This window comes from Pseudoliparis swirei, chromosome 8 (assembly GCF_029220125.1).
Source record: "Pseudoliparis swirei isolate HS2019 ecotype Mariana Trench chromosome 8, NWPU_hadal_v1, whole genome shotgun sequence".
In the NCBI taxonomy this organism is placed as follows: domain Eukaryota; kingdom Metazoa; phylum Chordata; class Actinopteri; order Perciformes; family Liparidae; genus Pseudoliparis; species Pseudoliparis swirei.
Genome location: NC_079395.1, coordinates 13,464,770 through 13,492,520, shown reverse-complemented (window position 1 = coordinate 13,492,520; position 27,751 = coordinate 13,464,770). Strand labels below are relative to the sequence as shown.

General features: G+C 43.4%; 1 protein-coding gene across 1 annotated transcript; it reads left to right on the top strand.

Annotated features, from left to right (window-relative positions):
* Window positions 1-7: 7 nt before the first annotated feature.
* On the top strand, window positions 8-27,129 carry LOC130198148 (potassium/sodium hyperpolarization-activated cyclic nucleotide-gated channel 2-like). The gene is given in 9 exon segments (XM_056421245.1): window positions 8-83; window positions 86-1,184; window positions 3,513-3,936; window positions 5,946-6,107; window positions 14,582-14,800; window positions 24,684-24,830; window positions 25,049-25,289; window positions 25,404-25,568; window positions 26,186-27,129. Coding segments are annotated over 9 exon segments (3,477 nt in total).
* Window positions 27,130-27,751: the final 622 nt, after the last annotated feature.

Below are 27,751 nucleotides of genomic sequence, written 5' to 3'. Positions count from 1 at the left end.
ATTGTATATGCTCAATGTCATGGACATGAATGAGGTTTCGCCGGCGTCTGCCACCATGAAGAAGGAGGCGGCGGGCGGCAGTGATTCAGCCACCTCAGAAGCACCAGCAGCCAGAACTGTCTGGACTCCGGTTCCCCAGCAGCACCGAGCGGTACGCAGCCCGGTGCGGCCAGCAACGTCGTGATGGACGAGACGGAGGACGGAGAAGAGGAGTCTAAGTTTCAGCATCCGCGATTGCGCCGAGCCGGGGGGAGCAGCAGCGGCGGAGGTAGAGGAGGAGGAGCAGGAGGAGGAGGAGGAGGAGGAGGCAGTATCAGGATGAATAACTTTACACCAGGAGGGGGAGCCGCGTCCTCAGGTTCCAGGAGAAACTCAAACAAGGAGCCCCGCCATATGCACTCAGAGGACGCTCCTGACGCGCCACGGCCCACTGGTGCCTCCAGAGCCACCGAGACCCAGCCACCCTGTCCGGGCGGTGCTGCCCAGCGCGGCGAGACCAGCAGAGCATCTGGGGCGGAGGCGTCGGCTTCAGCGGTCGCGTTAGAGGTTTCAAACGCGACAGTGGGTGATGGTTGCAAAAGCGTCGCTCCAATTTCCAGGATGAAATGCAACAAAAATGGAGAATGCAGGAGGGACTCGGGTACCGGGAGCCTGCGCTCAATCATGTCCAAGCAGGAGAAGCAGACAGGAGGGTCAGGGAGGGCCGACGAAGGAGGGAGCGCCAAGCGAGGAGCCTGTAACTCGACCACCGCCAGCATGGACGGCTCGATCACACCAGGCGGGTCCCTGACTGGAGGGCACGGAGGGGAGAGCGCAAACCCCGGCACTACCCCCGTGTCCAGCGGTGGCCCCGAGAAAAAGGACATTAAGGTGTCCTTCTCCAACACGCCAAGCCGGAAAGCATCGTCCTCGCTGCATAGCCCGACCCAGACTCAAACCCAGCAGCCCAGGAACTCTGTCACTTTCGAAAAGCCCGAGGATGGACCGCCAATTGTGCCCGCCGAGGACGCGGAGCCTCAGGGCAGCCAAGTCAACTTCATGCATCGGCAGTTTAGTAGTATGCTGCAGCCTGGAGTTAACAAATTCTCCTTGCGCATGTATGGTAGTCAAAAAGCAGTGGAAAGAGAGCAAGATAGGGTAAAATCAGCTGGAAGTTGGATTATCCACCCTTACAGCGATTTCAGGTAAGAGCTGGGGCTGCCATTGGTCTTGAAAGTCATGAGGGGCCCGTACGGCTCCTCATTGTCATCTTCAACTAACTTCATCGTGAGTTACCACTGTGACTCCATGGGAACACACACATGGTTATTGTTCAGCTAGGCTTTACGGGTTGCTGATTTTTTAGTTCACCCCTTTTGATTGAATCTGTAAACCAACAGATTAGAATCGATGCACTGCTGCGTGCTGCCATTTATCCCCCAAACAACCTGTTGTCAGGCAAATTGAGGAAAGCGTGTCCTCTCAAGATTGTAAAGGAATCCTGTCCCCGTCTACACACACACATAGCATGTGTGGGATAGGCCTGCTAACACTTTTCCGTGCAGCACGCTCACATTCAACAAAAAGGACATCGCTCTTTCGGGCTAATTAACAATGTCATTATTTTTTTCATGGAACTGGTTAATATTCGTTGTAGTAAATGTGTTATGCTCGGTGACACGAGCCGTGCTGATAGGATGTAGGATATATGCGCGCGCCTGTGCGTGCGTGCGTATATGTGATGCACTCAGTAATGGAATGTCACCTTGAGCCAAGTGTGCGAGAACCTCAAGCTATAGACACATCCGCCTGTCCGACTCCTTGGATCCGGCATTTCAATGACGCTCTCGGTTTATCACGCACACACACACACACACACACACACACACACACACACACACACACACACACACACACACACACACACACACACACACACACACACACACACACACACACACACACACACACACACACACACACACACACACACACCGAAAACCCAGTTGGACGTTCAGCAGCTCATTTGTCATCCAAATATTTAGAGACATTTTACGAGCCAATACGGTTCCTCATGTCTCGGGCTTGAGGAATTAGCGCGTGAGCCTTTTTTTGTCTTCCTTTCGACATGTATCAGTGGCTGAATGGCATCATAACCCGTTCTCCTCTCGGCTGGTTTCAGCACCACACACGGTGGACAGCTCCCGTCTGTTTTGGAATGGGCTCGCGCGTTTGAGCGCTACCTTCAGACCACCCCTCCACAGCGCCATTCATGCTCGGCCCATTTGTATCACATCACGCCGATTCAGAAGACCAATAGAACTTAAACTTGACACATGTCCTCCCCAAGCAGAGATGCATTTGTACGACTTTGGACACCTTTGTCCTGCAATGCGAGCTCGACAGCTTGTGCACGACGCGGACCTGTGGCTGCCCTCTCCGTGATTCTCTAACTGATGCACATAGTCAAAGTAGTAACGCTCCTTCAAACGTTTCCATCGGGAAACATTGTTGTACCATGAAGTGAAGGAGTCAGAGCTTGTTGCATAAGTCGCATGCAGTGTAATGACTCAGCGCTGCACCTGTCCTGCAGAGCTTCCTCTGGGGCTCAATCAAACCTCCTCACTCTGTCCCATTCACCAAACGGACACATCAGAACCGGCAAGAAGGAGCAGGACGGACACTTCCTCGGTTTCCAGATACTGCAAGGTCGATAACAGCACGGATCATTTAAACATCATGTTCTGTCTGAGGTCCTGGAGACCCTCGGCCCTGTTCATTTGGTATCAGCTTGATGCTGTATGACTCTTCTGCCACAGGGATGGCTCGTGTTTGGGGTCTCAGTTAAGCCCCTGGCTGTAAAACATGGTGGAACACAGTGGATATGCACACTATGTGTGTTGATAATACTTCTGCATTCAATAATTTGATCACAAGACGTTGATTTGACCGCAAACACATACCTATGAAGGTTATGGGGCTTCTGTACTCTAACAAACATATCACAATACATTGTAGATAAGGCGACATATTTCAGTTTTTTTTAAAGGGAATATTTATCACTTCAAAACTTAGATTGAATTTTTATAGGAAAGAAAATGACACACGCTAAACATTTTGCAACTTTAATTCCCTGCACTTCCTTTTACACATACACTACTGGGATAAGTGTAAGTCAAGCCAATGCCAATAAAACAGAAGTTGCTGTCATAATTTATCACTTTGAAAATTAAACCTGAAGTGTACATTCACTTTAGACTAAAAAACCTAGCATAGCAAAACAAAAAGTTCTGCCACGAGCAGAGCAACCACACGATTATGTCTGTTGTATTTAAGTATGCACACAGACATGTCTTATGGCGGATATCAATCATAGACAAAGTAAGTTCAGCAGCTCATTTCTGTAATGTTCAGGTTGACGAAGCTCCTGCTTTACACTTTCCCATCTTGAGTTGGGAAGTCTCTTTTGCCGACAGCAACTGCCTTTTCTTATCTGACTCTATTTGTTTCTCCCCTACTCACACGCCTGCTAGGTTCTACTGGGATTTCACAATGCTGATGTTTATGGTGGGCAACCTGATCATCATCCCCGTGGGCATCACCTTCTTCAAGGAGGAGACCAGTACGCCCTGGATCATCTTCAACGTGGTCTCTGACACCTTCTTCCTCATGGACCTGGTGCTCAACTTTCGCACTGGAATCATCATTGAGGACAACTCGGACATCATTTTGGACCCTGGAACCATTCAGAGGAAGTACTTAAAAACGTGGTTCATTGTGGACTTTGTCTCCTCCATCCCGGTGGATTACATATTCCTCATAGTGGAGAAAGGGATTGACTCAGAGGTGTACAAGACTGCTCGGGCCCTAAGAATCGTCCGCTTTACCAAGATCCTAAGTCTTCTGAGGCTGTTGAGGCTCTCCAGATTAATACGTTACATTCACCAGTGGGAAGAGGTAAGACTATAGCATTGTTTCATGACTGTAAATATTAAGATTAACTCTGATCTCACAACTCTGAGCCACAGAGGAAGAAACACCCAATATAGTCCGTGATAAAAGGTCACGGCTTCGCCTCCAACATGCAGATTGTTGGCTTGTGCCCAGACCAACAATCTGCCTCTCTGTCTGCTCCTCGCTCTCCTCTGGCAGGAGGCTCGATATTAATGTTCTCACCTGCCACCTGGTGAGAAATGTATCATGTCAGCAGGATGTTTGAGCTTTAACAAACTTTGCATTCTAATTACTGTTATTGTCACACATGCCCCCCCCACATCCCCCCCCCCCCTCTGTCTCCCTGTCTGACCTGATAGTCCCACAGGCAGCATCAGGCGCTCTAATAAGCAGCCTATTACCAGGGAAAACACAGTTAATCAATTACGGTGCCGGAGGAAGAGCAGGTGGGGTAGAGGGTGATGATAATATGCGGCACTCGGGGGCTGTTGACTGTGATTATATATGTCACTAAATGTTAATGTAAAGGGAGCGGAGATGTTAGGTAGGATGGCATTTACTCAGAGGCCTGACTGATAGATTTTGGATATGAAGATGGGTTGCTAGGTAGAGTCCCCTGAAGACTGAACTCAACGACCCAGTCCTGCCCTTCACTCAGTTGTTATTTACTGTGCGAGGCAGAGATTTTGTCAGGGCCTTTTCTGCCTTCCTCAAAAGAAGTAGGGCAACCTGGGAGACAGGAGGTCCAACGATGTCACAGGATCACTCGGCTTTTTGTCCGTGCCAGTATTGGCAGCCCGATGTTGGCATTTTGCAGTAGTGAGCAGCGCAGTGGGTCTCGGCTGCAAACTTGACCTTTGGATAATTGGATTTCTGAAGATATGATGTGATGCGTGCACACATACACAAACAGTGGTGCATGATGGGAAGTGATACTTGGCATGCATGGAGAATGAGAAGCGGACACAGGAAATGCCCACTTTCAAAAGCCCAGTCTGTTTGACATTAGCTGTCATAGTTCATTTTGAGAATCCAAGAATCTCAAACCTAAACTTCTTTGAGTTCCTGTCGCTTTCCTGGAGCTGTCTGTGGTGCTGACCGCTTCCCTCAGCCAGCACAACACGACTGTGTACAGTACAGTTTCTCTCATTCATACTCAATGACAACGATATGACAAACTATTCTATTTTGTCAGTTGGTGATTGATTAAAAACGAACAAAGAAACTCAATCAAGGTTAAAGCTGCATTTGAATTAGATCAGCACATGGGGTTCATGTCCAGTCTCATTCCTCTGAACTCCATTCACAGAGTATCTGTTCTAGCTCAGCTGCACTGAGTCAGACATGAACCATTAAACATTTCTACATGTCTTACGATGAAACGTGTGTTATTTTCTCCAGATTTAGACCGTATAAAGAGCTTTTGTGGTATTACATGCTGCATTAAGCACCAACACAGGGTAGTTTCTTGATGTCAGTCAGGTGATAGAAGATTGGCCTGAGTGACTGTCCAGTGACTCAGAATGATTGATGTATGAGACGACATCGACTATCAGTTGTTAAGAATCATGACGGTCCCTGTCCATCACTCTGTGTGTTTGTGTATGTGTTGGTGTTGGCACGTCTTCTGCATGTGTTGTTAGTATAGCAGTGTGCCTGCAGGCTAGCGTGAGTGTTTTGTGTGAGTGACTGGACTCTGTGTGCATGTTTGAGCCTCTGATTGATGTCATGTGTCTCTGTGTAACAAATGTCTCGCTGCTCCTGCTGTGTTTGATGTGCGGCTGATGGAAACCTGTCTCCCCCACTCATTAATCAGACTTGGTATAATCCAAAGGAGATAGTGGAGCTGAGTGGGAAGCCAGTCCAGGCTGTCACTGAGATATGAATTCAATGTCTAAAGTGACACATATAGGAAAGCCATTTTTACAGAGGTCATATTGCAAAATACAATATATTCTCAATCTCTATATGTCTGTTTGAACTCCACTCCCGGTCTTATTGTCTCCCTCCAGATCTTCCATATGACCTATGACCTTGCCAGTGCGGTGATGCGGATCTTTAACCTGATTGGTATGATGCTGCTGCTGTGTCACTGGGATGGCTGCCTACAGTTCCTGGTTCCCATGCTGCAGGACTTCCCCTCAAACTGCTGGGTGTCCCTCAACAAGATGGAGGTATGTGACAGGGAATCATGTCTGCACATACAAAGTTGTATATATATATATATACATATATATACACATATCACCCCGGAACTGAATTTGCATCTTTTATTCTGTTGATTTGGAAAGAACTAACGGTGGTCACAGAATATAGATTTTTTTTCTGACCGCTATCGGAAAATATTGTCTGGATGTCAATCAATATTTTTGGACCATGATAAACTCTTTCTTGTCTCGACTAAAACAGGAAAACATGTGCTCTTGTAAGGATAGTGGAAAGACTCAATCTATGTATGAACTTTTGCAATTTAAATTGCTTTATTTTAATTGTACAACCAGAAAATGCTGTCAAATCATCTATTTGCCACACAATTAAATCTGTTGGTAGTTTAGTCTATTTTAGTACTGGAGGAACATTGGTTTTCCACCAAAGAGGGAAATTAGTTCAGATTGAGCTTTTGCAAAGGAAAGCTTTAATAAATACGTTCTGACCATTGAGAGAAGATTCAGAGTCGACAGCCACACCAGCAGTGCTGTTAGCTAAGCGCTATGTCCCAATGATAATGCTAACATGCTGATGTTTAACATGTATGATGTCAAACACATTCACTAACTTAGTTTGGTGTATTAGCATGCCAACATTTCCTATTCAGCACTAAACATCTTTAGTTGTACGAGTACTTATAAACCAGAATATTGGACCAATTCAATTGTGACTTCATAATGGCGCTACATGAAAAGTCAGGGTAACATCACGTCAGTAGGCTTCATCTACTCAGGACCAAGCATGCCTGTACAGCATTTCATTATATATAACATATATTTATATATTGGGCTGCACGGTGGTGTAGTGGCTAGCACTGTCGCCTCACAGCAAGAGGGCCGTGGATTCAACGGTCCTTCTGTGTGGAGTTTGCATGTTCTCCCTGTGGCAGAGTGGGTTCCCTCCTGGCTCTCCGGCTTCCTCCCACAGTCCAAAGACATGCAGCTCAGGTTAAATGAACTCTAAATTGCCTGTAGGTGTGAATGTGAGCATGAATGGTTGTCTGTCTCTATGTGTGCCCTGAGATGGACTGGCGACCTCTCCAGGGTGTACCCAGCCTTCGCCCAATGTCAGCTGGGATCGGCTCCAGCGACCCTTGACCCTAATGGGGATAAGCGGATTGGATGGATCATGGATAATAATGTATTTATCCATTTTGTTCAGTTTGAACTCTGAACCAAAGGGGCCTGCCAATATCTCCACCCCTAGAGCCATGCGACTAGTGTGGCTAAAAGTAAGGGATCGTCTCGGTTCGCTGCGATCGTTATATACACTGAAATCTGATCAACACGGTCCGCTTTGAAAACAGTGTATTATACATTAGGGAACCGTTATTATCTCTTATTATGATTGTTGCAATTATGCTATTACTGAATCTGGAGGAAAGGTCAGTACTTTTTACCAACAAATCAAGAAAATTATTCAAATAACGGGCTTCTGCAGAAGCACTCAGCCAGTGGGCCACACACAACAACTGTGGATACCAATGAAGAAGCTGTGAAAAATAAACCTGGAGAGATTTAAGCACACCTCTAGTGCCTCCTCTTCAACATGGTGGGCTAATGACAGGAAGGATAAAAGGGGAAACAGAGGGATATGAAGGTGGCATCACCTGGCAGCTGGGCTCTTTGTTGCCTCTCTCAGAGAGATAAAAGCTGGTTGTTTGTCCTGTGAGCCTTTTATTGAGGGAGGGGAGGCCGCACTCACCCAGACATGAGACACAGGTCTAAATGAAACAGATTGGGTCCCGCTCCCCGACATCGGCAGGGTCTGCAACGGCAACTTACATACATTTAAGTATTTCCCTGATGACAGAATAAGCTTTTGTTTTTATTGCTGTACACAAGTAATTCCTGTTCAGCAAGTTGATGAATGAGTGTCCTCTTTTTCATGAGGGTCAAAGGAAAGGAGGTTGTCTTTGTGTGTTGTGTCAGGACTACAGGCCCTTATTTGTACAGCTGGACAGTATTGACAAAATGATATCTTCCAATATTGATCAGTCTCTCAGTATAAAAAAGGTTGCATTAGTTGGGGTTTGATGAATGCCTTCATGTGATATTTAATCAAAATTAGCTGATGGTGACATGATCTCAGAATTATTTCATGATGGAAAAGGTAGAGGCATCTGCTATTAAAATCTATTTAAATTCAAAGATTTGATTCAGATAATTGCAATGAAAGCTCTAAGATAACAAAAAAGACAATATTTAAACTACGTGTGCTGTAAATGTAAATGTAAAAAAAAAAGATGACATTGAGAGACTTTAGCCGGAGCAGGTGTGTCCACTATACCTGTTATGTTTTTATGTTACCACAAACGTCATCACTCATTGCCTTTAACTGCATCCTTCAACTCTTTGCCCTCCACTGAAATACATTCACACACATATAGTATAAATTTAGTATGTAACCAAGCAAAACACTGAATCCGTGTATACATGTATCTTGTAACTCAAGTTGCTGCTCTTCTTTCGTGATGATTGGCTGAATATCTTTGGGTTTGGGACTGTTGGCCTGACAACATAAGCACATTGAAGACGTCATCTTGAGCTCTGACAAATTATGTTTTTTTTGCAAAATGTTTTGACATTTTGACATGAAACATTTGATCAATTAATCAAGAAAATATTAGATGTTTATAATTCATTAATCAATGTACTGATCTGAAGCTTTATGCTCATCTATTAATATGGTCTTCTTTTATTTCCTGTAGGGTAAGGACTTTGCCTTTAAAGCACTGCAACCTTGTGCTGTGTGCAGAGCTCAAAGTCTGATGAAGTTTGAAGTTGACAGGCCACTGACTCCTCCATCGTTCTCTCTATCTGTATAATCAAAGACAGTCCGTCTCCAGAGAGCCGTCACTCTCAAACTAAAGAGCTGCTCTGGCATGGTACCGGCTGCCTACAGCCGCCGGAGACCGCCCCCCTATTGAGCGTCTGACAACTTGTAACATTAGCCATTGTGTTGCAGCCGGGCCATCTATCATGTTATTGTATAACTTTGCATGACATCGAGCAACCAGTAATTGGATTTAGTCAAACTTGTAATACCTCAGGGAACATTGGTTGTGTTTTCAGTGCACTCCAATTCCATCCATGCATTTGGTTTATATTTAGCATTAGCTTCATACAGCTTTGTCAGCCACATCGTTAACCTCCATTGTTAGAGTGCGGTTTTGTGACAGAGCCTCGCTGCATCGGTGGAAGCGACAAGGTAATGATCGCGACAGCAGCGCTAACTGACAGACACATGGTGTTTGGTTTCAACTCTGTAATTACAACTCTGCGTGTGTGTACCCATCCCGTACTGTATCCACATCAAAGAGATGTCTCTTTCTTATTATCCCCCCCCCGGCCATCAACGGGAGGAGGCTTTGCAGTACACTGGTTTGCTCCCTCAGAGAAGATTAGCCGGTGATTTCTAAGTATGGTGTTAAATCACTTTATTTACTCACCGCACCTCGTTTGACCAAATGGTATTACTGGTCTACGACATTGAAAATGTAATATAAACTACTCACAAGGCCTGTAAAAGAATATCCTGTAAACATGAAAAGTGAAAGCTGCTATCTAACCTCTGGAAATGGACTCGAAATAAGGTGATGTTTGTCTCCTGGGCGGGGAGGAGAGAAAAGATGAGATTATCTCAGTCCCAGAAGAACTCAAATATTTTTCTGTAGAATCACTGTGTTGAGTAGTGCTGCAACCAAGAAGTGCAGATACTACGCTTCACCATTCCTGAGGAAGCAGTGAGCGTTGTGTTGAAGTGCAAATGTTGCTGTTCTGTTGACAGTCATTTGTAGCATATGGTCACCATGAAAGCGGCAGGGATAATAATAATAATATTAATAATAATAATAATAATAATCATATTAAGAAATGTTGCCAACCAAGCCCTCTCCAGTTAAGCAATACAGTAGTGGTAGTAGCATCTTATTAAGAAATGACTTTCAGATATAGACAAGAGAAAAATAATGTTCTCAAAGCAAACTGTATAAACTGTTGTATATATATATATACCTGTATATATATATATATAAACAAGGACAATGTTGTGTTAGAAACTGAGGTGATGGAGCTTGATAGACATGGGCATTTACCAGGAAATTAAGCTATTACGTTGCATTGTAGGAAAAGAGGGATCCTACATTTTCTGAACTTAATACTAGAGGTCAAAAGTCAGCCTCTGATTAAATTGATATCTCGAAGTAGAACAATGTATTCAAAGTTGTTATCATAGTGTTAAGAGTACTTAGAACCGTATACATACTGAATACCAGTGTTATCTGCACATGCAGGTGTGAAAGGAATACAACAGCTTTTAAACGAATAGTTTGACACTTACTTATTTCCCTGCCGATAGTTAGATGGGAAGAACAATAGCACTCTCATATCTGTGTGTGAGATACTGAGCTCTAGTTGTAGCATTGTTAGCGGAGCTTAAAAACATAAAACCCCTCTAAAGCTCACTGATTAACAAGTTACATCTTGTTTCTTTAATCAGTGTTTCCCTCTCCTTCCAGTATAGCTAAGCTACGCAAGCTGGCCATCTCTAGTTTCATACGTATCGCCTCTCACGTCGTATACTTCCTAAGATTTTGAACCATAAACATAAATTTGGGTTCAAATTGATGAACTGAAAGCATCTACACGAGGAGGCCATCACACAGTGTTCATGTTGAAGGATAGAATATGTTAAGACGCTTTTCTGTTGGCCTTTAAATGAACTGTTGAGGGATGAGGATGCCTTGCTTTCCACATTCCACCCCAACACACACTCACTGAGGCAGAGCAGAAGAAAGGAAGAAGGAGACACAAAGACAGGAAGCAGGAGGCACAGCAGAAGAAAGGAAGAAGGAGACACAAAGAGAGGAAACAGGAGGCAGAGGCTCAGTTACATGTGATTATACATGTGATTATCTTTTGATATTTCTCCAGCTTATCAGCCGTTGGATACACATAGAGAGTCTGATATAACCAAATGTACAGTATCTGCTTCTTCCCTTTCTCTTTAACTTCCTCTCTCCCTGAGACGGGGACTGGATAAGGTAATAGGGTGAAAGTTCATCTTCTGTGTCGGCCTCTTGGTGCACTTATTGTCATTTGTAGCTCTAGGAATGGCGATAGAAATCTGTACAGCCATTCATTTCTTTTACCAGAAGCTGAATCCTAAAGATGTCGGTGATCCCCAGACCTTTCCTCTGCAGCCACCAGGACATTGACATTTGTGTTTCATAATGAAATGTCTTGACAACCACTGGACTACCATACAATGTGAACCAGATGTTCCCATCTCACACTCTTCAGTTTCAGTCGTACTTTGTGCTACCTGTATGCATGCTGACACTCTTAACTGGTAACAGTGGAGCAAAAGGATGAAGAATGATGCTTTATGCATAACCAGACAAAATAAGGACCATTTCAAACATCTCTTTACCCCACCCAGCACTATCGATCTCTATTGCTTACACCATCCTCATACAAGTGAACTTTGTAATTCTGCCACGCACATATCTTAACACGTTAGTTCTTGTGACAAACCCCTGATGAATCTTTCTGAAATATGCTTTCAAAGACCTTTATTCTGACACCACCCGCTAGTTTATCTACAACTGTGTTAGGACTGAGTGGTGTTTGAACCCAAAATGCAGTACTCCGAAGGCAGGAAAAGAGTTAATGCCTAACGAGGCGTTTTAATGCCCAACAAGGCAATTAGATGTATATATATATATATATAAATCTACCCGAATACATAAAACTCACAGGCTGTTGTTAAGCATACGTATCTAGGTAGATCTATAAAATATACTTAGGGGCATTCGGAAGAGTAGTCAGAGTCCAGGCAGGGGGTCGTGGCACGGCAGGTCTGGAGTGAAAAAAAGGTGTCAGAAGGAATGCAGCAAAGCACTGAAAACAGCTCTACAAAGTACGGACAGCAACAATGTAGCTCTAAGCTTCTACTGGTACTTGCCAGGTGATTCTATGGGATGATCTGGCGAGGAGCAGGAGTGAAGACCGGGTTATTGTAGTCTCTGGAGTTGATTGTAACTGAGAGCAGGTGTGCAGTGCCAACGCCCAGTCAGCTCGTCACTAGGGAGGAAGGCTCAGATGAGCCTGAGTGTCTAGATGGTAGAGTGTGGACGGTGCAGTGGATAGCGCACAGGAACTCCAGCAGCAGAACGCAGAGGTGGTGGGTTCGAAACCGTAACAAACTGCTTAAGTTAAGGCTATAATTGTGTTTTTCTTTTCAATCAGCATAACAGCCTCACAGGGCTGTCAGCGTGACTATAACCTCCCTTGAAGAATCACTCACGCTGAGCTAAGTGCTGGTACATCTGGTCACTTCTGTAAGGCACATGACTAACCGCTGGTCCTTTATGTTCGTGATATTATTATTTTTTTCTAAGTTATCAGTAGTTCACATTTGTCTTTTATTATTATTTTTACTTTGTCTCTTTCTTTTTCTTTTTCTTTTGGTTTTCTTTTACTTTTTCTTGTTTTGGTTTTTTTGTTGTTGCTTGTATGACATTTTATGTTTTCATCCATATGTGTGTGTACTGTCTGTGTGCCTGTAGTAGTTGGGAGGGGGGGTTAAAGGGTTAGGGGAGGGGCCGTCCAACTCCTCATCTCAGAGGAGCCTACAGACCTTGGTCTTTGGATGGTCCTCCATTCGTACATTTTTTCTGTTAATGTTTGTCAGTATGTACACGTTATATATGTACTTATGGAAAATAAATTACTTACTTACTTACTGTTTGGCAGGTGAAAGAAAGAGGCATTTAAGGACAGCAGCGTAATGAAAGAGGCATTTTAGGACAGTGGAAGATAAATGTAAAGCCCTTTGCGTTATCAGCCAACTTCAAGCAGACTACCTGTAGCTAACAGTGGTGCTGATTACCAACAATGCAATGGATAGTTCCCAAACTGTAATCTCTGGGGAGGGCTGTTGAGACTGCTATGGAGTCTGTTTCTGCCTCTGTCTTGCCTGTGCTATTTCAGAATCAAAGTGCCCATCATTAATCTATTATTCAATCTGTTTCACTCCACTGTTTCTCTTTCTGTTTTCACATACACCATTTAGCCTTAGCCCACTTGGTGGAGCTGTATTTATTTTTGGACATTCATTTTCTCTCTGCCCGTGACAGAGAAGTCCTTGTATCACCGTGTGGCTCTTTAATGTTGTGCCTCTTGGATCAGGAGAGACATATAACACACATGCTGTTTGCATTGTGCGCATTTCACTCCTTCAGGGTTACAAATAGGGATTTATTGTTATTGATTTATACATTATTTATTCAATAAAACATCAACAAATTGTCAAAAGTGCCTGTTGCATTTTAAAATGACTTTACATGTAACTTTTCTACCTCGTGTCATTTGGACATTTTGGACGGGGCTTCAACAAGATAGAGGTGTTGCTGATTTAGTTATTTAAAAATAAGTCAAGGAAAGGAAGGTGTGTATTATAATGTGATGACACATCCACCAATAGACTGCTACATCTCCTCTATAAGCTATGAGAGAGGATATAGTTCATTGTCTTTTCTGAATGCGGACTGCAGCCTCTGTGTATAGCCTGCTACACATATAAGGAATGGGAGTGTGTGTGACCGGAGACATGATAGAAGATGACAAGAAGCTTTAACAATAGAGTTTCATTACACAGGATTTTAGTTCCCCTGGTTGAACAAATTAAATTAAACCCCAAAACCTGGACTCCAACCCTGGCTTTTGGCTTTACCGTTATGCAGGATTTGATCACCATATTTGGCATCAGCAGTGTGGTGAGGTTGTGAGGTTGAGGTCACCACAGTTGGAGCTAATGAAAGCAAAAAGGGAAACAAAGGGAGCTGGTGCACAAAAGAATCATATCAATCAAGCTCGTTCGAATTTCTCATTCACCCCTCTCTTTTGTGGCGGAAGGAGTTTTGGCTGAAAGCTGCAACACAAAGCAGCTATTAATACTTAGGACAGTGTTGATGAGATGTTGTCAAAGTAATTGAACAATAGGGGAAATGCCTCTTGATGTTTTCTTAACTCAGGACCTTGGGTATACCCTTCGAGAGTTTCAAAACAAGCAGCCTGGCGGCCGTTGCCTGCTGTCGCCGTCTGATGTAGATTCCTATTCACACAGCTCTGAAAGGGCACATTTAATGACCTCTCATCATCATCTCCCTCTTAGGAAATAATTTCCAAACCATCTCTCCTTTACTGATTAGTCCTCGAAGGGATTCCCCTGATGTCGTTTCCTCTTTCTTTCCTCTTTCCTTCTAACGCAACGCTGTCTCTGGAGGTCTCATTTGTATGAGTGCTTTTCCACGACCCCGCTGTCCCCAAAGCTTTTCCTCTGTCTCTCTGCCACCACTCTCCCTCAATACATGCATTTTTATGTAACATTGATGTGTTTAACTATTTGCTTATCTCCCTTTCCCTTCTCTCCACAGAATGATACCTGGTCAGAGCTGTACTCCTTTGCCGTATTCAAGGCAATGAGCCACATGCTGTGCATTGGTTATGGCCGGCAGGCCCCGGAGAGTCTTTCAGACATCTGGCTCACCATGCTGAGTATGATTGTAGGCGCGACTTGCTACGCTGTTTTTATTGGCCACGCAACAGCGCTTATCCAGTCCCTGGACTCCTCCAGACGGCAGTATCAGGAAAAGGTGAGGAGCTTCATTAAGTCACCTTTGTCCCATGTTCTTAAACCTTTTGCTGTTTCCTGTTAACCTCTTAATACCCAGTTGTCCACTTATATTTCCCCTTAAAGGAAAAGATTGACATATTAGGAAATATTTTCTTTCTTGTCGAGACCTCGATGAGAACATCAGTACATTTCTCATGACTCTTCAGTAAATGTGAAACTACCATCACCAGCCAGTGAGTATCGTTTCACATAAAGGGGAAATCCACCAGCACCTCCAAAGCTCTGATATCTGAGAGCTGATAGTAGTTAGAGCCTCATATTACCTTACATATAGAAGAATGGTACAGATTTAAAATGTGTGAAAAGAAGATCACTGGTCTCTGGTCTGTACTCTGTAGCTTTGGTTTGGTTTTCTGTGAAGGTTTCAGGGCTTGTCTGATCACAGCAGTAGTTCTGGGCTAAATGACCCATTGGGCAGTGACATTGAAGAGCTCCCTTAGTGGTCAATATTACAAAATATCTTAATTGATAAAAACAAGAACTTGTTATTTCTCTCTCTTCTCCTGTGTCTCCTGGCTGCAGCTGATATTAAATGTTTGCTACTGACTCAATATAAATGTAACTATTGTAGGCTCATCCATTATTTATTTAACATGCAAGATTTGATAACCATAAACATGAGTGGACATTTTTGTTCTGTGTGTGTTGCCCAACAGCCCAGTGTAGCATCAGGTCATACCACCTTGTGTTGTGACCCAACTTACACAATACTGAATACTGTTGAAACACTCTCACATGGTCATTAGGTTGTATTTGTCTTTATCAGAAACAAGGATGGGGATCAGAGCAGAGCTGAACCGAGCTGCAGCAGTGGCCTGTAGCGGCACAGCCTCTCTGTTTCCAAGCAGAGTCTCGCTGGCTGGGGAGCTGGGGGGGTGTTGCTGGTTCTCAACAGCCAATCAGAGGCTCCGGGTGTGTTGGGCCAGGTAGAGCCACGTCGCTAGGGGCTCGGCGTATGTTTGTGTGGGGGCTGATGTGGGAGAGAGAGAGAAGGAGATATTGAGAGAGATAGAGAGTGTGTGTGTGTGTGTGTGTGTTTGTGTGATATCGTGTCCCCTTGGGCAGCAGTAGAATTGATGAGGCAGCAGACCTGTGTGTCCTGCCAATGTCATCCTGAAGGTGACGTAAGCGCAACCATGGCCGCCTCTCTTTCTCTCTTCACACATTCACTCGCTCTCACCTGCACTCTGTCTCATCTGTTTGCATCTTTAACTATCCCTCTTTTCATTCTCCCATCCCCTCTTTTCTCTTTTTAGCCACCGTTAAAATATTTCTACCAGAATTTCAGTCGTCTCCCATCTTTTGTCTTATCTCTCTCCCTCTCTCCTCTGGTTTCAATCAGAAATTCTCTCTCTTTCTTGCTCTCCTCCTCCCGCTCTGTCCTCTCTGTTGTTGGTGTCCTTGAGAGGTGCAGTGCTACTGCTAACTGTCTGCTACAGGGAGCAACGCGAGGGGGAGGGGAAACCTGTAGGAGCTGCTAGGGCCTCATTGTCATGTCCTGGTGCGCTGTGAGATATTTGAACGCCGTCTGCTTCACATCATTCACAACAGTGTTTTTGTTTGCGGTTGATCTTGCTAGCATTGTTTGGAGCTGCCCTTTGGGTTTTCTGAGTGCATATACTGGTGCTCCTGTCTTAACTGTGTGACCTGAATGATGGCTAAAAGGCAAGAGAAAGATCTGTTGTGTTTTATATGTGAGGATTACTCTTTTCTTGTTCCTGATGGTTTAAGATGTTCACCTTAGCTTTAAATATCCAGTTACATTTGGCCTATAAGCAGTCGTGTCTTATGTATTTAAGAGCTGTGATGAGTTGTATACATTTAAATTGTCTGGATTTTATTCAGATTAAGGATAAATTAAGAAGTAAGAAACAAACATGTTTTTAAGTTAGAAATGTGTCCATAATATTCGTTCATATTTAGATATTTGCTAATGCATTGTCCCCCCATCCCAGACTATGTGTATTTTCTGCTGAGGGCATTTACCCAGAAGTCTTTTTCTGTCGGCAGATTTTCCCTTTTTCCTTGTGCAAAGTTTTTTTTGGTGCATTATATTCTGTGATTTTGACTTTGCGATTCTGACGTTGCCCTGTTTTATGTAATCCAATGTGAGGTCACTAGAAAATGCAGCATTAAAGGCCCCTCATACTCCGGCGTGCACAAACACACACAGAGGTGTTTTTACCTATGTTGGTGTTATGTATTTTAATAAGTGAAACCAGACACAGATGCACTATTTTACACCAGCTGAATCAATTATAGTTATGTTATTATTGGATTTTATTTAGATGCCACTCCCGGTGGGTTTGCAGTCAGCTATTTTGCTTGCAGTCTGTTGACAATTCTGTTGTTCTTTTCACCAAGTAGGGCAAATCATAACTGACAGAAATTCAAGAAATATCTTCAATTTTCTTACAATTTTCAGACTTGGCTACTTGTACTTAGAGCAGGGGTGGGCAAACTTTTTGACTTGCGGGCCACAATCGGTTCTAAAATTTGACAGAGGGGCCGGGCCAGGAGCATTTGGACACGCAATGTAATTTATTAAACCTGGAGATTGCATCTGATTTTTATACATTTCAATTGAAGGTGCAAAGTTAAAGAAATTGACATTTACTGGAAAAAGATCAATGGAATCACTTTCAACATTCAAAACATATTTTTACCCAACGAAATAATCAAGCTCAATAATTTCTAATTGTTTTAAACCCCACAAAATAATGGACAGATTGTCTCAGCTCTCTATATAATGAGGCACAATTGTCCTCAGGTACAAGTGGAAAGAGAAAATATGGCCCTAAAGCTGAAAATTGAAGTTCGATTTTTAAAAATTATTCATATCTCTTCTGAAACCCCTCTTTAATCATGTGGACGAACTGTTTTGGTGTTTGAAATTAGTTTACCAAAGGTCATAGGTTCACAAAAGCAGTGAAATATCTGAATACAATGCTAGATACATGTAAATAAATGTGGAAAACTACATTTGTTATTATCGTTTTTTGAGTAAAAATTATGTGGTCACCAAAATGATAAAGATGGGACTGAGAAATTACTTCATATTGCAGATAAATCTTCATGGGGTGTGTGCAAATAAAAAATGACCATTACATTTTTTTTCCTTCAAATAAATATGTATTATACATAAATAAATAAATAAAACTACATTATATACATGTTGAGAAATAGAAAACAGAACACAACTATTGGCACAGACTATTTACAATATGGCTTCACTATAATAACATCATGTCATCGTGTCATGCTGGTGGTCCTCCGGGGCACGAGACCTCTTTGCTGGCCGGGCAGGTTGAGCTGCAGGTTGAGCTGCAGGTTGAGCTGCAGGCGCTGGTGAATCCTCTCTGTAAAATACAATACTAGTCAGCACCGCGCACACGTTACGGACACCGTGACGGGACACGTAACGATGTAAAGACTCTTACCCGGTCCAAGTGGCTCTCTTCTGGCTGCGTGTTCCTCCTCGTGGCTCTGCAGCTCCTCCAGGCTCCGTGCTGCTCGCCAAAATCACTGTGGCTGTTTCTAAATGAGCTTCACCTGTGTGGTGGGCGGGTCCTTTGTGATTTACTGAGTGTTCATTGGTTGTTTTTTTCGCTAAATGTTGACAGACAAACGGATTGACAAATCATGGTGAAGGGTTTCGTGTGACGAGTACTTTCCGCGCCAACGCACACCGGAAGTAAACAAAGCTGCGATTTGGACAAGTTCGGCGGACCGGATTAAAAAGCCTAACGGGCCGGATGTGGCCCGCGGGCCGTAGTTTGCCCATGTCTGACTTAGAGTGTATACATATGGCGTGACTGTGTGGGCATGTCACACTGTGCTTTACTGCCATTTGGCCAACCATTGCTTGAATCTAAATGCACCTGTTTGTTAGGATGCACCTAAACTCCTTACTTCGTAAAGATTGGTCTCATAAGACAGGATAAGTGCAGGTGTGCAGGGCCTTCAACAGTCACCCTGCATGGTGAATTGTGCCCCATGGAGTGCTGCAGGGAAGAATTGTGTCAGCCAACACCAGAAGTTAGCATCACACTGGGCCATTAACATAGAGTACATTATATTTTTCGATTGGATTTTATATTTTTACAGAATACAAGCTGTGTGGTAAAACTTTATTTTTTTTGCAGCTCAAAGGAGCAGCATTTTAAGGATTTTTGAAGAGTGTATGCAATGGGATTGAACCCTGTGAGAAATATTAGGATATTCTTGTTTTTTACAGAAGGATGCTGCCGGGCTGCAGTGAGCTCGAGAACAGTGACAGAGGTTGAGAGTTACAGTAACATGTTTAATAAAACACTGTAATCTTCACCTTTGTGGAGGGCTGTTATTATCCTGCTGTAGCTCAACACTTAATGTCGTCTGTTGACTCGGCTTTTTGATGCACTCCGTGATAACATTTCAGCAGGCAGGTATTTGACAAATATCCTATTGTTTTTTAAAAACATGATAACTACATTTAGTTCAGAGTTTTCCTAAAATTACGCAGTGTCTATAGATAATGTGACAGCATTCGTTTGGAAGATTAATCATATGAGACATTTTTAGGAGCAGACAGGAAAGGCACAGGTGTTACTAATAACATACACGAGCCAGCTTGCACAACCAGGACCATATGCAGCTAGATTCACTTCAGCCATAACTAAATATATTATTTATATTCATGCTGTAACATGACATCACAATGTCGGTACCACTTTATAATAACTGCATGCTATAAGCTTTAATTAAGTATGAGTAAACACTTAATTCATCATTTATAAGGTATTGTTCCACACTTTATAAATGATGGATTCATCATTTGTAAATGAAGTATTATATAATGCTTTTATTATCCTTTATTATAAAGTGTGACCAAAATGTCTTATGCCTATTGACATTCACTTGATTTCATTAATACACATTTGTGATAACATTGCTTCCCTTTACTTCATATATTGTGCTTTTGTAACATGCATCAGACAATAGATGAGTCACATAACTTTACACAGATACACCTTCTGCATCAATTATCATCACTTAGGGGTCTCACATGGGGGTTTACATTGAATCAGCGTTACTCTTGTAGTTGTAGAGAAAAACAACAAGAAAGAGAGCAGACATGAGTCTGAGCTCACTGCCATGATGTAGCATTGAGCCCCCCCCCCCCCCCCTTCTCCTCCTCCTCCACCCTGCTCCATCTCCTTGCTGCTTCCTTCATCAACAACAGTGATCTGTCTTCTATTAGCCAGACAGTCTGTCACTGATCGCTCTCATTATCCAGACGCAGGCTGACTGTGCAAAGATATTGGCCGGAGAAATTCCTACTCCATCGTCTAAAGCGACAACAGCATCCCCTCAGCCATAAATGATATTCACTTCTGTCGTAGAAAGTGTGTCTGATGAACAAACCCTTATCTGCCTCCTTTGGTCTCAACTCCCTTTGACTGAATTGTAGGAATATCAGAGTTCCCTTAGAAGTCTCATTTCATTTAATGAGACTTTGTACTGCGTGAGACCCCACAGTGTGTTGGTCCTCCCTGTGTACACGTCTCTGAATTGAAGAAAGACAAGACAAGCTCTGACTTACACCATCTGATTTTCTTCTCTTTGGTGAATGTGCTTCATAATATAATGAGGCGATTTAGCACGGAATTAAGAGAAATACATTATACATCCACATGTCCGTTTGGGATGAACCCAAATTAGAATTTCCAGTGGAGAGAGGTTGAATGAGGAGAGGAGACAAACGAAATGAAACAAAATGAAACGAAACGAAAGACAAGAAAACAGTAGGAAAGGAAAGAAAGAAGAACAGGGACATGATAAAAAAGCTGATAGCTATATTGGGCAGCCGTTAATGGGTTTAACCCTCCTGATGCCTTCGGGTCAATGTCGGTGTTCTTTCGGTAGTCAACAAACAAACATAAAGTACCTCACACTTAAACTTGGAAAACAATATTAATTCTAATAATTTTCTGGAGATTTTAATAGCTGGGGTCATATTGACCCCGAGGGTAAAATATGTCAGTAAATATAAAGGTAACAGGAGGGTTAAACATTGAATCGGGTCAAATTGACCCGAAGGCATCAGGAGGGTTAAAAGTGTACAAATATATTCAAAGAAAAATAACTCCCCCGAAATCTTTCTCTGAATAAGAAATCTCTAAATGAAAAACAATTCCCAAACGCAGAAGTTTAAATGACAAAATGTTCAAGGAGCGTTTTGCTGCCGCTTACACTGTCATCACAGTGACACAGAAATTGATGTCATTTTTCACTCTCATTTGAGGATTTCGCAGTCCCCTGTGGTTGCTGTGACACTGGAGAGATTTCAGGTTGGCCCCGTGACAATCGATACGCCGCAATGTGGCACAGCTCTCAAAGTCAAGTCATTAAATGCCCCCATCTAAGTTTAATCAGATGGGTTTTCGCTGCCTCATTCATTCAGACTGAGCCGAGTCACAATCTAACCACAGCTGCTCGGTTGCTGCATCTCTGCCCCTCACCTACACTTTGTTCACAATCAGCATTTCTATGAAAGGCTCACCAGCTGCAGCGTTATAGCTTTGACACAACGGGCAAAAAGTTGCGACATAGGGTAATTTCCTCCAGGCTGCTCTCCATCTGCAGATGTCAGGAAGCAGAGTCGATGATGCAGGTGAGACATTGTGTTGTGTAACTCTGGGAGATCAGAGCGACTGTGCACCTGCCCTCCCGGGAGGTCCAGGGCGTAGATGCTAAATTATTCAAACGATGAATGTTTGATTTATTTTTGTTTATGTTTTCTGGCAGAAGGAAGCATCGTGGGTGACGGTATCAGTAGAAACACACATTGCATTTCTTTCTGGGCAGAGTGACAAGACTTCTCTTGTCTAGCAATGTGGGTTCATTGTCTAGCATCATCCGCTCTGCAGAAACCATACATGGTCCTCCTACACACAGGTCAGAACACATTAGCTCTCACCGCTTTGATCTGTTTTGACTCTTTAATCTAGTGCATTGGATTTTAAATAGAATAGAGACTCGGAAGATTTGACCACTGACTGTTCCTCATGCGGGATGCGTTAGAACCTCTGCAGGCAGCTTTATGGCACCTTTATGGAAGCTTGTTCTGGATTAGACTTTTGGCTTCATACTGGAGGTGGTCAAACACCTCCAGCTATGCTGGCAGCACTGAGGTTATACTTAGGCATGTTAGGATGCTCACATTTTGTAATTAGAGGAGAGAGTACAGCTAAGGCTGATGGGAATAGTTTGGCAGGTATTCGGTTATAGAGCAAAGTATTGACAGTGAAGAGTCAGGAGATCAGTTATCAGAAAGTTAGTACAAATAATCCTTCTCTAAAAACCTCTAAAACTCTTAAAAATAAATTGTCTCCTTAACGTGTCGGCACAAAAGCAGTTCACTTTCAATACCAGATCACAAATTGGCAGTTAAAGAGAAGAAAATAAGACTTTAACTTTTTACTCCAAATTCCTTGCAAGGGTCGAATGAAAAAATGTGTCAATTTGAAAAGTCAATTTGTTTTAATTTAGGCAGACAATCCCAAAAGAAGGGAGGTGCTTGGTGAGGTAAAGAATGTTGTGGGTGTTCACATCCATAGTGGGTGAGCAATTTTTTATTTAAATCCTATTAATCTGATGCACTAGGATAATATTCCCAAACAAACTGGAAATATTCATTTCAGTGAAGACCACACCTCACTTTGAAAGTGCCTGGAATAAGGAAGAAGTAAAGAGTACAGACCTAGCAGAGCATCGGCGGGAGGATGCCAAGAGTCTGCAAATGTCTTTGGGTCCTAGAGTCCAGCAGCTATTGAAATATTTACACACAAATATGAAATATGGAGACTTTAATTAAGATTATGTTAACTTCTTACTTTCTTCCTCCAACAAAAAACAACAACAAATGATTAAAGCTGAGAGTCAGCACTTTTCATTGCAAATCAGACGATGCAACAACATGTGATAACTTTCTGAGCACTGTAAATACTGTTAGTCAGTCCTGCAGTTGAGATAATTGAGTTGCTGTTGCTACTGAGTTTTATGAAATGGTAGCTTACTCACAGTTATGTTTAATTCCATGTGCAAATACATTATTAGCTTGAAACTATAGCGGGGTGATTTTTGGCTGTGAGTTAGTGCACTGCTGTCAAGAAATTGAGGATTTCATTGTCTTGGACTGCAGGATTCTAACATATCTTCGTTTGCCAAATATCTGTCTCTTTTGGCAGGTAGGGAGCCAGTCTGTCTGTCTCTGAGTACAAACAATTTCCAATTTACGCATTTATATTTTGTTGTTTAGGATCCCTCGCTCTTAGTGTGCAACTGGGTGTACCTCAGTGTTTTGCTCACGCCTTTGTTAGGACTCATGTCTGCTGATGCAACATCACCTAAAGCGAGTGGTGTCGTGTTACTCTGACAGAAAGCTGCTGAGAACTTTGTCATGAGATATCACTTGATGGCAGCTGAATGGGACAGAGGCGGTTTGGAGGAGGTCCTCAGTCCCTGAAAGTTGTGAGTACACAGAAGCAGGTGCTCGCCAGCTGAGCTGTCCCTGCCTCTCAAAAGTGTGTATCAGACAGCTTTATATGCAGGGTGCAGTTCTTTGTCTTATTATTTGAGCTTGCATGGTTGAAGTGCACACCGTCGGACAGCAAAGTACGAGGAGACGTCTTTCTCTCTCACTATCTCACTGTTTGCTCGATCCTCCGCCACATGCATCCCTCCTCAGTCCTCAGACTGGCCACGCACCTTCTGGGTTTGGTTTCTCAGCGGGATCTTTGAATGGATTGCGATTAGCAAATCTCAACAACAGGAGCTGATTGTTTGTGTTGTTGCCATGTTGGTCCCTCACTTTCTATTGATCTGGCTTTGATTAACCTCAAGGTAGCATAAGGGAGTGTGTGTTAATCTCACCTCACAGCTGAGGGGCGTGTGCTTGCACTGTGTTGTGCTGTTTGTGTTGTGTTTGTTGAGTCATCCTTCAGAAACATACTTTGTTTATTTACATTGATAAGTTGACTTCTCTTTGGAGGCCATAGCTTGTGTTGCTGTTGAATTGTAACACGCTATCATGACAGGAGTTTATACTGTACTATTGTTTCCACCCAATAATGAGGTTATTATAAAATGACAGCCTTGAGAATGGCCATATATTTTAATCAGGCATTTCTCTAAAACAGTTTTAGTACAAAGGGACATGATAATCTTCATAATGGTGAGACGTACTGCCAAGCGGTTTCATTAGACTGCCAACTGAGTGAAGCTATCAATGAAAATCTTGTTTTAACTGCTGAACTAAATGTCATGACAAAGACGATACATTTCGGTTCTTTGAGGTGTCTCCATACATCCAACTATCACTGCATACCTGCTGTGTGTGAGTTGTAATTCCTGCTGTGGACATTAACATTAGAACATGGACGCATAAATTATCTGATGCCTTGTGATTTACAACGTGGGGCTGTTCTTAGCTGCGGAGAAACACATTTGGTTTTGTAGAGAGTATTTAACAGCATGTATGTGTGATTAACTTCAAATAAACTACCGTGCCTATTCTCATAATGAAGGAACATGTCTCCAACAGTGAGGCTCATTGATGTGTCTTTTGTTATTTTTTTGACAACAACGGAGCTCTTTGGCACAGACGAGTCAGCTTCATCCGGCTTTGGCTACACAGACAACACGTGTTGGTTTGGGATCGTCTTCATGGGGTTTTTCTGCGAATAAGAACAATACATAATATCACCAGACTTAATACAACGACATATTGTTACAGCTGGAAACCTGTCAGAATTATTATGTGCACTACATTCACAAAACATTTTCTCTGTCCCTCTCAGTACAAACAAGTGGAGCAGTATATGTCCTTCCACAAGCTGCCTTCCGATTTCCGGCAGAAAATCCACGACTACTATGAGCACAGATACCAAGGCAAGATGTTTGATGAGGAGAGCATTCTGGGAGAACTCAGCGAGCCCCTCAGAGAGGTAAGACACGCAATCTAAAGTCATACTGAAGTATTATTTTGGTGTTTGAGATACTTGTTTGGTTTTGAAAATACAAAAAACACAGTACTTGTTTTAAGCCGTGTCGTTAGTTGTCACATTACCTACAAGATGAAGATTTATACTAAAATCCTACTCGACTGCAGTGTAGCGCTGCAGCTGCACATTTCACAGATATTTCTAACCAAATAATTTCTTAGGAAATTGTAAACTTCAACTGTCGCAAGCTGGTCGCGTCCATGCCGCTGTTTGCCAACGCAGAGCCGTACTTTGTGACGGCCATGTTGACCAAGCTGCATTTTGAGGTATTCCAGCCACATGATTACATCATAAGGGAAGGCACCATTGGGAAGAAAATGTACTTCATTCAGCACGGAGTCTGCAGCATCATCACCAAGGGCATCCTGGCAATGAAACTTTCTGACGGCTCTTATTTTGGAGGTAGGAAACAGTTTCTTCCTTCTCTTTCCTCACTTTGTGTCTCTGATGGGGACATTTTTAGCCTTTTTAAAATGTATTTTTAATGCTGATCCACTTTATCCTTCCTCGTTTCAGAGATCTGTTTATTAACGAGGGGCCGGCGAACAGCCAGCGTGCGAGCAGAGACTTACTGCCGACTCTACTCTCTGTCTGTGGACCACTTCAATGAGGTGCTGGAAGAATATCCCATGATGAGACGCGCCTTCGAGACTGTTGCCATTGACCGGCTAGACCGCATAGGTAACAAGTTCCTCCAGTGAATGCTTAAGATAAGAGGCTGACATATGGGTACACTTATTTAATCTTTGTATTAATGTAAAAAACAAATCCTCTAGTTTAAAGTGACTGTATAGCTCACACCAAGTTCAGGGTGCGAACACCTTTAAAGTGATGCAGCAGGCTCTGGGGATGAAGTAGATTACTTGTCCGCATGACCGAAGGTTGCAGCTACTGATGAAGTCAGACACATGACGAGCAGTACATACACAGGTAACATCGACATTGCATTTTCTTTAGTACAGCTCTTTTTTTTAAATAAAAAATAATTTCTAAATGAAGCCCATGTACTTAGCTTGTCCTTTGGAAATAAATGCCCAATATTAATGTTAAAATAGGCAGTTAAATGAGGCGTGCAGTTCCATCAGAATAACACAGAGAAGAGGAAAGCACGTGGTGAAACATCCATTTTCCTTTAGGGTCTGTTCTGCTAGAGGATGGACCTGACTTGAAGGACTCCATATCTCCATTTCTCCATATATTGATCCACCTTTCCAAATCCTTTTGTTTCCATCCTTGTGTTCTGCTTTTTTTCCTCTTCGCCCCGTCCTTAATAATGAATCCATTTCTTTTGTCTGCAGGTAAAAAGAACTCCACCCTGATGCACAAGGTCCAGCATGATCTCAACTCTGGTGTCTTCAACAACCAGGAAAACGAGCTGATCCAGGAGATTGTCAAGTATGACCGTGAGATGGTGAAGTCGGTGGACCTGCAGCGGCCGCGGGCCATGTCTATGACCCCGTCCATCGGCGGTATGTTTGCTCAACCTGGCCAGTCGCAGTCGGGCTCCGCTATCGCCACGCTTCAGCAGGCTGTGGCTATGAGCTTTTTTCCTCAAATGGCAAGTCCACTGGTGGGTCCAGGGACTCTGCAGTCTCCCCGTGTGGTGCGACGGTTCCACGTGATGCAGAACCTGGCCAGCCCAGTTGCCATGTCTCCTCTTCAGTCTCAACCCCCTCAAACATTAGGAGGGGCGTTTGGATCTGCAATCTCCAGCCCACCGGTCCAAAGTCCGCTTGCAGCTTCAGGACGGACTTTCCAGTACATGGCAGGACCCTCCGGTTCACAATTGTCCCTCGTACAGCACCATGCACCCAGCCCCACTCAGACCCAGCATAGGCCTGCCTCACACAAGAGCACCCACTCCCTTCATGCAGGTAGCTTGAGCCAGGATACCCGGGCCATATCTGCCTCCCAGCTTTCACTTCCCCAGGAGGGAACACAACAAGCTGCCTCTGCAGCCCCCAGCCCTCCACCATCAACCCGCACTTCCAACAACTCCATCGGTCCCCCTCAGCCACCTCACCCCAGCCTGCCAGGGCCCTCAGGCGTGGGGAGATTGGCAGGAGCTCAACAAAGGGTGGTCTTTGCCTCCACACCCCCTCCCGGTGGACCTACTGGAATAGGGGCAGTAGCAGCAGCTGCTGAATCAGGACCTCCAGACTCTGGAGTTCCCAAGAAAGATTCAATTGTCAGCCCTCCAGAGCTAGACTCTGCCAGATCCCGGCTGTCTTCCAACTTGTGACCCTGGTAGAGTTCAGGAAAGAGGCCTTTTTTTGTAGGAGAATCTGTTTGTTTTCGGTCAGTCCAGCTGATCTGTCTGAGTGACCAATCAGCTACCGCCAGCGGCACCAGTCAGTGGACCTGGATGTACTGTGTGCTGGTGTCAGCAGAAGGAAAAGAGCAACTCAAAGTCTTTAGACACTTTGGCTTGGAGGAGTCTATACAAGTAAACTAGCATAACTTAAGGTGGAACTGGTTTAGTCTACTGTGCCAGCAACTTTTGTCTTAGTATCACCCCTTACACTCTGCTTCCAAACACCTACTGTATATTGCTGTGTTTACTGTAAAGATATGAAGAAAAGTATGATTTATGTAACTATTGCATACTGTGTACAATCCATGCAATGCAATCTAGCAGGAGCTGGACTTAAAAATGGAAATCAGGGACTTGAGGTCAAATGACAATGACATGTTAAGCGTTTAAAAAGTGTTTTGAGTGGACTTTTTATGTATAAGCTGTCGTAGCAAAAGAACACATTGCTCTTCATATTGTTTAAAAATAGTAGTGAAAATAGTGTTTTAGACCGCTGGTCGATCTTACATCGATGTGTAAATAATTGATGAAAAAAGTTCTGAGGGATATT